This window comes from Ursus americanus, chromosome 22, assembly GCF_024610735.1.
Source record: "Ursus americanus isolate L20-20 chromosome 22, mUrsAme1.1.p, whole genome shotgun sequence".
In the NCBI taxonomy this organism is placed as follows: Eukaryota; Metazoa; Chordata; class Mammalia; order Carnivora; family Ursidae; genus Ursus; species Ursus americanus.
Genome location: NC_142148.1, coordinates 27,546,722 through 27,558,480, shown reverse-complemented (window position 1 = coordinate 27,558,480; position 11,759 = coordinate 27,546,722). Strand labels below are relative to the sequence as shown.

General features: G+C 45.0%; 1 protein-coding gene across 1 annotated transcript; it reads left to right on the top strand.

Annotated features, from left to right (window-relative positions):
• Positions 1 to 3,959: 3,959 nt before the first annotated feature.
• SIRPD (signal regulatory protein delta) lies at positions 3,960 to 11,521 on the top strand. Its single transcript, XM_045810706.2, has 5 exons — positions 3,960 to 4,049; positions 4,574 to 4,707; positions 8,464 to 8,811; positions 10,691 to 11,041; positions 11,436 to 11,521. Exons 2-5 carry the CDS (start codon positions 4,632 to 4,634, stop codon positions 11,519 to 11,521), a joined length of 861 nt encoding a protein of 286 aa, XP_045666662.2. The 5' UTR covers positions 3,960 to 4,049; positions 4,574 to 4,631.
• The last annotated feature ends 238 nt before the right edge of the window (positions 11,522 to 11,759 follow it).

Genomic DNA, 11,759 nt, shown 5'->3' with positions numbered 1-11,759 from the left:
TCCCCCTATGGTCTGCATGACACTCTCTCCCTATTTCAAACTCTGCTGACATGTCACGTTATCAAAGCCTTTCCATAAACCACCCTATATAAACTATCAGCTCCTCTCTCTCACTCCGTGTTCCCACAGCTCATCACCTACTTAAATTGTTTCCGTAGAACTTATGATTAGCTGACATGACACGTGGAGCCAGTGCTCACTTTGCACGACAGTGCAGGACAGAACAACGATAGTGCAGCTGAAACCATGCAAAGTGATCTCAATAATCAGCGGAGAAAAACAATTTTTCTGAGACCTTTAAAAACCTTTTTCAAAACACAGGAAGTCTCCAACTGTCCATTATGAATGTATAGGGAAGTGAAAAAACAATAGAACCATTATTTATTTGGTGTTCTGTCATTTCAAATATTAGAAACACTGAAAAGGGAAGCGTTTTATTTTTTTGTAAAGACTCATCAAGAATAGTTTGCACAGTGCTTGGCCTCTTCCAATCGCATAGTTGACCATATAGTGCCAGCATCTGAGTAACCTCACTCCATTCTCAACTGGGATCAGCTTCCAACATTCCATCCCTTGCATGTTCAATGTTGTGAAATCCTTACAATATTAATATGAATATTTCTGTGTCACATCCTCCGGGACGTTTTCACCCTCCTTCCCCACCACCTTCTTCGCTGACGTGGTCGGTTTGCCTTCACTCTGCTCCTCTGGCTGCATACCCACAGTCTGGGGACCAGAGTGGCTCCCTGATCTCAGACTCCAGCCTCCTCGACTGTGAGCAAGAACTTTCTTTTGTTCTGAGCCACCCAGTCTGGGATATTTTGTTATAGCTGCCTGAATTGACTAAGACTGATTATAACCCCACATATAAAATAAATATCTTTGAGCCATACTGATATAAGTAAATAACTGAATAAATTCATAAGCCGAGGAGAAAAAAAAAATGTCCTGTGCAGAAAAGTCCCAAATGATGTATGTAGATATGTCACTCTCAGGAGGGGCAGCCTAAGTGCCCACTCAGGAGGGGCAGGCTGCTTGTTGTGACTCCCTTCCAAAGAGGACAGAATGGAAAGGAGGAAAAAGGAGTAACTACAGAGGGGATGCCTGACAAATCAGGTCAGCTAGGTGATCACGGGTGCACCAGCAGTCATACCCCACGGCCACAGTGTGGTCCATGATACAATGTGATGAAAACGACACTTTTCCTCTGTGGCCTTCCTCCCCAAACCCGTCCCTCCATTCTGCTTATGAGAAAAGCATCCATAAATTACAAAGAGGGACATTCCACCATAGACCTGAACAGCACTCCTCAACACTGTCAGGCCGCCACCCTCAAGGAAAGCCCAAGAAGCTCTCACAGCTGAGAGGAGCCTAAAGAGACATGACGAGAAAATGTGATGCGGTATCCTGCGGGGAATTCTGGAACAGAAAGGGACATGGGGTAAAAACTAAGGAAATCTCTTCTGGACTGAATATCTGTGTCTCTCCAACGTTCATGTATTGAAATCTAACATCCAGTGTGATGGGATTTGGAGGTGGGGTCTTCGACAGGTAATGAGGTCTTGAGGGTGGAGTCCTCATGAATGGGATCAACGCCCTCGGGAAAAGGGACCAGCCAGCTCACCCCATCCCCCAGGTGAGATGACAAGTGGTTGGCAGTCTGCAACTGCAAAGAGGGATCTCATCACAGCCCAACTACACGGACCCCCTGATCTCAGACTTCCAGCCTCCAGGACCGTGAGAAGTGAGTTCCTGTTGTTTCAAGGCATCCAGTGTATGCTGCTTTCTTAGAGAGGCCCAACCTAAGACAAAATCTAAATATATTATGGACTTTGGTTAAAAACAATGCACCAATATTGGTTCATTAATTATCACAGACACACCACACTACTGTCAGATGCTAATAAGAGGGGAAACCGTGTGCAGCTGTATATTGGAACTCTGTACTATTGTCACAATTTTACTCTAAATGTAAAACTGTTTCAAAAATTAAGTCTATTAAAACATATGTCAACATCTTGTCCGCAGATGGATCTCTGCCTCTTGCACCCTGTTGGGGGACAAGGAAAGGAAATGTGCGGTGGAGAGACTTCTGTGTTTTTATACCCAAGTTTTATCTGACTTCACAGCTCTGAGGTTCCTTGTCCTCCTTCCTCTGTCCTCTGCTAGAGCTCACTCCAGAGCCAGGCGCTCAGAGATCCCAGAAGAACCTGTTTCTCAGTCCCCCATGATATTCATCCTGAATGTTTCCAACTAGCAAAGCCCAGGTTAGACCAAGTGGGGTCAGAGAGCTCTGGATGAGGTGGGGTAGCTTTAAGACCTCAGTGGGCATGCAGTTAACCCATGTGCTGAGCCCGAGGAATTGAGGTCGAAGGGTCTTTGCAGAAGGCGGTGGAGGCTGTGATGCACCAGGCCTGAGGAGATGGCCCTCAGCTCTCAGCCCTCTTTGGGATGGCCTCAACTGAGAGCCACCATGCCCAAGGTCATGCCCGGGACCTTGCCACATCCAGGGGCTAGTCAACATGGGATGTAAAGGTCCAGCCTCTCAACCCAGCTCAGGACAACTCTGAAGCAACATCCTGGCACCAGAGCTCCACAGGAGATCACGTGAGGTCTTCTTTGGGACTTTACTGCAGCTCAACTTCTTCTAAACAATTCTGCTCCCTTCTCCTCCTAGCCACTCTTGGATCCTAACGTACTTCCTGAAAATGACCTGCTTATTAATATTCATCTCAGCTCCTGTTTCCCAGGGAACCCGATGTGGAGGGGAGAGGCTGTGGTGGGTACCAGACAAGGTGGGGATTCTTTTGTCTCTAAGGTCCAAGCAAGTCATGGAAGGGTGGATTGTTTATACTTCCACTAACCATATATCATATACCACATACCAAACACATATGCCATATATACCATATACCACACACCATGTACCACACCATATGCCATATACAATATACCATATACCACATATCACATACCACATGGCACATACAATATACCATTACCAAATTCCACATACCATATACCATATACCACATACCATATTATATATGCCATATTATATATTATATATATTACATATACCATATACTATATGCCATAGACCATATACCATACAGCAACAGTCTTAATATACAAGAGCAACGAGAATTATTTATACAAAAGAGGAGTTTACTCAGATCTGAATTGTAGAAGACCCTGGATAAAGTAGAAGGTAGAGCTTACGGGGAGCAAAAGATTTGGGGATAGCCTATTAGGAAGTAATAGTTTTCATTCACACAAGAGATGACCATGGAGATGGAGAAATAGATTCAAGAAGTGTTTAGGAGGTAAAACTAACAGGGTCTGGTAATGTGTAGACATGAATGGACAAGTGAGGATATAGAACATGGGCCCCTTCTTGGATTGACCAAATGGGTAGAGGATGTGCCACATACTAAAGGGGAGAAGAAAATGTTCAAGTGCAGACTATGAACTCACTTTTGAATATTTCAGCTATACAAATGAAAATTTCGTGGTCAAAGGACATATAGGTCAGCCACCAAGAAGTGATTCAGGATTAGAATCTAAACTACATCTGGTTGCAAAGCCAATGCTCTTGACCATCAAGGCACTAAAAATCCCAGGCTCTGTAGAGTTGAGAGTCTGATGGGAGGTGTGAAGTCTGCTGGAGGTGGGAGGAAATGTAGGATGCTGGACCTCGAGGAAAGATCCTGTACAGCCCTCAGCAGGGGCCACGGATGGCGTCCCAGCATGGAGTTCATCATTCCAGAACAATGTGATAGGATGGTGACATCACAAGGGGAGAGGAGTCTTCTCATCTCCTCTATGCAGTTTGGGCCTGCCGTGGACTCTCCTCTTGTTCTAACACCTCTCCTGGCCTTAACATCCTATTGATTCCTGAGGAGGCACAGCTCACAAGGAGGCAACAGGGAAATCACCCTAGCAGTCAGTGCCTGACTATGGACTCGTGGACACTAAAGGGTCACCAGCTGAGTGTGGACTGAGAGTCCCAACACAACCTTTGTGCTTGGGTAGAGCCCGTTGCAGAGGTGAGAAATAAAGAAGCCAGCATGCTGGTTCTTTCTCTTTCTAAGAGTGTTTCTTCTGTCCCTCTACTCCCTTCCCCCAGAGCTAACCCCAGACCTAGCACAGACAGCAGAGGTGGCCCTCACATTCCAGGTGTGTTTCTAGGTATATTGCTTTCCCTCAGTGGGCAAAATGTTCCCCCAGCCCCACCTTCCCTGTCGCCCCAACCATCCTCTAAGACACAAACCATCACCATCTCCAAAACTCTAACCTCTTTGCCACACCATGTCTCTAGGCCTCTACATCAGCAGGGGTGCAGGTTGGTGAGACCTCAGTTGGGACGAGGCACAGGAATGAGCACAAGTCTATGATATGCCCTTAACTATGGAAAACCAATCATTTCTAGCAGCAACTTCTCAGCTTGTGGCCACCTTGCCTGTCCATTTGGTAATCTCAAAGAAAAGCTGTTAGAGTCCCATGGTCTTTCCTCTCATCACAATTCCCTTCCTCTGACATCATGGAGGCAGGGAGTGTCTTCTCTTCTCAGGGCAGAGTCCTGGGCCTCTCCAGGACAACACTCAGACAGAGAAGGCTCCAGGGCCACCATGATGCCTGTCCCTGCCTTCCGACCCTGCCCACCTCTGCCATCCCTGCTGCTGACTCTGCTGCTGAGATTCACAGGTGAGTTGTGGCTCAAGTATGTGTGATGAGGACGCCCCTATGCTTGTTTACTGTGTTCTCCTCACCTGTTCACCTAGAATTTCCTGGGGGAGGGTTTTCTCTATCTCATCCAGAATTTATAGAACTAGATTGGAATGGCTCCCGGTTCACAAAATCTCCCAGTGGCCAAGCCTGTTCCACACCCTTTTGTTCAGGGAATGGGCACATGTTAATAGTCACAGGGCTGAATACAGCACACATTAGAGCTCTCGTTCCCCCATCCCCAAGGAACAAAGAACCTGTCTTTCAAATTTATTACCACCACACAGCTGCAACTTCTCAACGAAGAAAAGCATGTTGGAGAACATGAAATTATAAAGCGAGAAAAGAATTCACAGTGCTTCCTTCCTAAGATAATCACTGTTAAACATTTGCAGAGGTTTGTGTGCTCATGCAACATTAGCCAGAAGTGGTCACTGGAGGTCTCTCCGGGTCAGTGATGGAAGCTGAACCCTGCAGGGTCTCCAAGAGAACTAAGCAGTTCTGCCTCTGCTTGCTGAAAGAGCTAAAGAAGCATGTGGAGTCTCTTTCCCAAGGCCATTGGTTCATGTTGGCAGAGGCTTTGAGTCCCAAATGCCACAGCAGATGGCTTGATGAATTTAGATCAGATGCAAGAGGAACCCAAGACCTTTACCTGAGTATAAGCAAGGAGGAAGAAAGCTTGGATGTTTTAGGAAAGAGTACAATATATGAGACACACACCCCCACTGAAGAATGTTAGCAAACATTTAAATGGGAATACCAAGTTCATAAACTCTCTTCCAGAAAATAGAAGAGGAGGAAACACTTCCCTACTCATTTGATGAGGCCATTATTACCTTGATAGCAAAACCAGATAGACTGTACATAAAAAAATAACTACAGACCAGTATCACTCATGAATCTAAATGCAAGAATCCTGAGTAAAGGGGGCGCCTGGGTGGCACAGCGGTTAAGCGTCTGCCTTCGGCTCAGGGCGTGATCCCAGCGTTATGGGATCGAGCCCCATATCAGGCTCCTCCGCTATGAGCCTGCTTCTTCCTCTCCCACTCCCCCTGCTTGTGTTCCCTCTCTCGCTGGCTGTCTCTATCTCTGTCGAATAAATAAATAAAATCTTTAAAAAAAAGAAAAAGAATCCTGAGTAAAATTTGGCAAATAGAATTTTGAATGTGTAAAGTTGTATACCATGACTAAGAAGGATTTATTCCAGGCATGCAAAGCTGTTTCAACATTTGAAAATCAATCACCGTAATCCATCACATCAAGTTAAAGAAGAAAAATTGCTTGATCATATCAACTGATGCAGAAAAATCATTTCTAACACCTACCCATGATGCAAACTCAGGGCAAACTAGCAATAGGAGGGAACTTCCTCAATTTGATGAAGAACATTTACAAAAACCCTGCAGCTATCATTATACTTAATGGTGAAAGACTTAATTTTTTTTTGTAAGATAAAGACTGAGGGAGGATGTCCCTACTTACAACTCTTATTCAACATAGTACTAGAAATTGTAGGGGAGAGAGGTACAGGAAGAAAGGAATAGAAGGGAAGGGACAGAAGGGGAAAGGGAAGGGAAAGGAAGGGAAGGAAGTTAAAAAGGAAGAAAAAACCCCTTATTTGCAGATGATGTGATTGTCTACATAGAAAATTACAAAGAATCTACTTAAAAAAAAAACTGTTGGGGTTAATAAGCATGTTCAGCAAGGATACAAGATCAACATACAAAAATCAATTATGTTTCTATATACTAAAAACACATGTGACCATTTACATTATCACCCCCTAAAAAAAAAGAAATAGGTATAAATCTCATATTATATGTACAAGATCTATATAAAGAAAGCTAGAAAACTGATTAAAGCAATCAGTTTTAAATCAAAGAAGAATTAAACAAATAGAGATACATCCCATGTTCATGGACAGGAAGACTCAATATTGTCAGGATATCCGTTCTTCCCAACTTGATCTAAGGATTGATTGCAATCCCAATCAATATAAGAGCAAACTATTTGATGGATATTGACAAACTGATTTTAGATTTTTTTTTTAAAAGATTTTATTTATTTAGTTGACAGAGATAGAGACAGCCAGCGAGAGAGGGAACACAAGCAGGGGGAGTGGGAGAGGAAGAAGCAGGCTCATAGCAGAGGAGCCTGATGTGGGGCTCGATCCTGTAACGCCGGGATCACGCCCTGAGCCGAAGGCAGACGCTTAACCGTTGTGCCACCCAGGCGCCCCGACAAACTGATTTTAAATTCATATGGAGAAGTTAAAGATCCAGAATAGTCAACTCAGTGTTGGAGAAGAACAAAGTCAGAGGAATGACACCATTCAATACAAGACTTACTAGAAAGCTACAGTAATTGAAACAGTGGCATTGGTGAAACAGACACACAGATCAATGCTACAGAATAGAAAGTCCAGAAGTAGACCCACATATATACAGCCAACTAATCTTTGGGAAAGGAGCAAAATCGTCTTTTCAACAAATGTTGCTGGAGCAATTGGACATCTGGACATCCATGTGCCAAAAAAAAAAAAAAAAGATTCTAGACACAGACCTAACAACTTTCATAAAAATACCCAAGTGTAAAACACAAAAGTATAAAATTCCTACAAGATATCATAGAAGAAAATCTAGATGACCTTTGATATGGAAATGACTTTTTTTTATAAATAGACCTTGTATTTTAAAGAAGTTTTAGATTTATACCAGAATGGAGCAGAAGGTGCAGAGATTTGCCATACCACTCCCTGTCCCCACACATCAGTCTCTCCCATTACCAATATCCTCACCAGAGTGGTACATTTACTGGAAATGATGAACCTACGCTGGCATGTCATTAACACCCAAAGTCCATAATTCACATTATGTTTCACCCTTGGTATTGTATAGTCTATGGGTTTGGACAAATGGATAGTGATATCCACTTTTATGGTATTATACAGAGTAGTTTCACTGCGCTCAAAATCCTCTGTGCTCTGCTTATTTATCTCTTTCCACCCTAACCCCTGGCAATCGCTGATATATTCCCTGTCTCCGTACTTTTGCCTATTCCAGAATATCATATAGTTGGAACCATGCAGTATGCAGGCTTCTCCTTTTGATTAAGGTTCTTCCATATCCTTTCAGAACTTGCTAGCTCATTTCTTTTCGCACTGGATAACATTCCACTGTCTGGATGTACCACGATTTCTTTACCCACTCACCTACTGAAGGTCATCTTGGTTGCTTTCAAGCTTGGCAATTGTAACTAAAACTGCTATAAACTGTGAGGAGGAATCTGTTCCAGGCCTCTCTCCTAGCTCCTGGTAGCCTCAGACCATCCCCGGATTGTACGTGGCATTCCCCCTGTGTCTTCACATCGTCATCCCTCTGTGCATGACAGCTGAGCTAAGCCGTGCCTGCACTCCTGGTCGACAGGAACTATGAAATAATACGTGATTCCTTAAACTAAGTTTGTAGTAATTTGTTAGTCAGCAAACTCCCCTGTTTATACAGCACCTATTATTCTCCAGGCCATTCTCCTATTGTGATGCAGAAGGAAGGTACCCTCCCCCTTTCTGTACATTGGTCCCAATGGGCAACCCAGTTTGTAATTTTCATACTTTGGAGCCAGTATATGTTGCTAAAAGAGTGTATTATGAGTCCCCACCTTGACCTAACACTAGACCCTCAGAACATCTTGGGCCAAGACAAAGAACATGAGAAATGATGCAAATTTTCTTTCCAGGAACTTCGGATGAAGACTTCCAGGTGATCCAGCCTGAAAGTTCAGTTTCAGTCAGAGCTGGAGAGATCCTGACACTGGGCTGCAACGTGTCTGCTCGCTCCCCAGCAGGGCCTGTCTTGTGGTTCAGGGAGAATGGGCAAGAACGACAATTAATTTACAGTTTCAATGGAAGCCAATTCCCCCGAGTAACCCAAGTGGAAAACTCAGAGTTCAACCAAACAGACTATTCCATCCGCATCAGTGATGTGTCGCCCAAAGATGTGGGCACCTATTACTGTGTGAAACTAACAATAGCGCACCCTGACATGGCCTATGTATCTGGTTCAGGCACCGTTGTCTCTGTGAATGGTGAGTACAGTCTGACTCCATCCCCTTGGTTTGTAAAAATGAATTTTTTAAAATCTGAAACACGTACCAAACCATCATCACACACTAGATTCTGGGCCCTTCAATCACAAACAACCCTGTAGGCTAGGAGACTGCAGACGGCCCTACTAATTAACCATTCTGCAGTCCCGTGCCTGATATTGAATCAAGCCATGTTGACAGCCCATGCCCTTCCCTGACAGCCAACTCCACCAAACCAGTGACACATGGCAAGGGAAACTCTCACATAAAAAGACACCAGGTAAACAGAACGCAACTACAAATGTGTACTGCATGACCTAAAAAGTGGGAAAACTGAGACCTAAATGGCCAGCTGACTTTTCTAAGGTCTGGGGGACAGTCCTGGGATGAGAGCTATCCATCGACTATCTTCTAATCTATTCTGAGACCCAATTTCCATTCACTGACCCTTGTAGCCACATCTTATCTTCCAAATTCAGGATGAAATCTTAACACAGGGTACAGTTTGCCCCCTAAGCCCAATACCTCCTGAGCCAAAGCAAAGGGATCCACAGGCAGGCAGGATCTGTACAAGCCTGGACAAATCCACTCACCCATTTTTAACTGGAATGTGATTGGGGCCTGGTGGCAGGTGTCTGAGGGGCCACCACAGTGTGGTCAGGGACCCCATTCCCCATACACGAAGTCAATGAATGGGCACGGTCTCCTACTATGGCTTCTGGGGAGCCAGGAGACCGGAAGGATGGGGCTTGGGTATCACCCATCTCCACATCTTGTTTGGAAAAGCTGTTCTGGAGGTGTTGAGTCACTCTCCTGGCACTTGATCTTTCCCTGGTCTACCCTAGTCTACCATCAGCTCTGCTGTTCTCTGACGACAACCAGTGTTTCCTACTTCTTGCCCCTCTCTGAATTAACGACATTAAATACAGTGAGATTGCTGTGTCCATCTGTTCGGCTGGGAAAACTAGTCTTCCTCAGTAATGTTCTCTTTAAGGTTAGCCACAACCCATGATACCCAACGGGCCATGGAAAATTTACATATTTCCCTCAAACTAAAAAGTGTGAGTGTAGGCAGCTTACCCGCCATTCTCTCCCAGCCTCACCAGCCAAGAGTTCCCTTGTCTCTCTAACCCACACCTTTGCCAACCTAAAAGGGGAGAGATGACCAGGACCTGACTAATATGGGGTAGCGATGGTGGTGGTAGTGGGTGCTGGGGGTCAGTTTTGGGCCCTCCAAAATTGACAAGGTCTCTTGAGGTTCTACTCTCTTTTCTTGAGAAGAGGAAACTGTCTCTCTCTTCCCCCTTAACAGATAAGCAGAGGAACCATGCTCTGCCTGCATGAACACACTTGTCCTAAATGGCTCCCGATTCCTCAGGTTTCCTATCTCTTGGTTTACCCTTTCTCCACCTCTCAGCACTAACATCTCCACAAATTCAGTGGCTACTCGCCCGCCCTTCAGGAGAGAGATGACAGTCAATCCCAAACTCCCTATAGGGATGAGGACACTTGGACCCACCTCTAAATGTACTGAGTGATTTTTGGCATTTAGATGGCAGAGGGACTCGTCTCTCTCCGTGAACACTAGCAATTCACAACCCCAGTCCTCTCCCTCCCTGTCCTCCTCGCCTCTTGGTTAGGGGCTGAGACATGGCACTGGGGAGGTGATACACCTGCTCCCCTGTGCGGACTCCCCTCTGTCAGTCAGGTCAGGAGCTTTCACCACCTGCAGAGGCCTCTCTGAACTCGGTGTGTGTGTGCTCGCACACGTCATTAAAAGAAGTCATGGATGAGGCCACCCATGATCTGGATCCAAGCCCTTCCGTCCTGCCTTGGCTACAGCGTGGGGGATGGGAAATGATTCTGCATTTCTTTGCAGGATCCACACATGAGATATTCCAGGTGCAACAGGCTGAGATGACGCAGACTGCATCAGTTGGAGAGACAATCACCTTGAGTTGCAGTGTACCAGACTCCTTCCCAAAAGGACCCGTCTTATGGTTCAAGGGCAACGAGCCAAACCGGGAATTAATCTACAATTTCAAAGAAGGTTTCTTCCCCAGAGTAAAAGAAATTGGACACACCACCAAGCCTGGCAACACAGACTTTTCCATCCGCATCAGTGAAATCTCTCTTGCAGACGCCGGCACCTACTACTGCGTGAAGTTCAAGGAGGGGAAACCTAACATGGAGTTCCAGTCAGGTCCGGGCACCGAGCTGTTTGTGACTAGTGAGTTTATCTCCTCCACCCCCTACTAATGGGCTATCATCTCAGTTAACCAATCCTCTATTCATGAATTACTAGATTACGCTAAATATTATTGAAGGTGCGTTATACATTTGATCCGTCATTCTCTCAGCAACCTGTGAGTTAAGTATTTTACAGGAGGAGAAACAGACTCAGAAAGGTCAATTGAATGATGAGGGATATTTTGATTGACATCCCAATAATCAATAACCCACCCCAATAGCTAGACTAAACCAATGAAGGCAATTTCATGACTCCCTACTAGTGGTTAACCCAAATATGAGACTGGCTTAAGGCAATTTGGGTCCATAAGTGAAAAGGACACACTTGCAGAGAAACCTGGGAAATTAATGCGATTCTCTCTCCTGTTGGCTAGGAACAAGCAATCAGCTTGCCCCAGGTGCTCCAGACAGACATCTTATGACCATGAGGGGAACCAAGTTGAGGAAAAATCTGCTCTAGAGAAGTGCACAGATGTAAAGAATGTGGGCTGACAACATTGCACGGTCATACTGTTTCTGGTTCCAACCCCACTTCTGGACCTGCAATAATGGGAGAGAAAACATCTCCTTGTTGAGCCAGTTTGCTTAAAGTCAGCACTGTCCTAAGGGATGCCAGGCGATAAAGTTCCCACACCCACAGAGCACCAAAGTACAATTTCAAACCATTTTTTTTCTGTTCCTAAAGCCTTACTTATTTT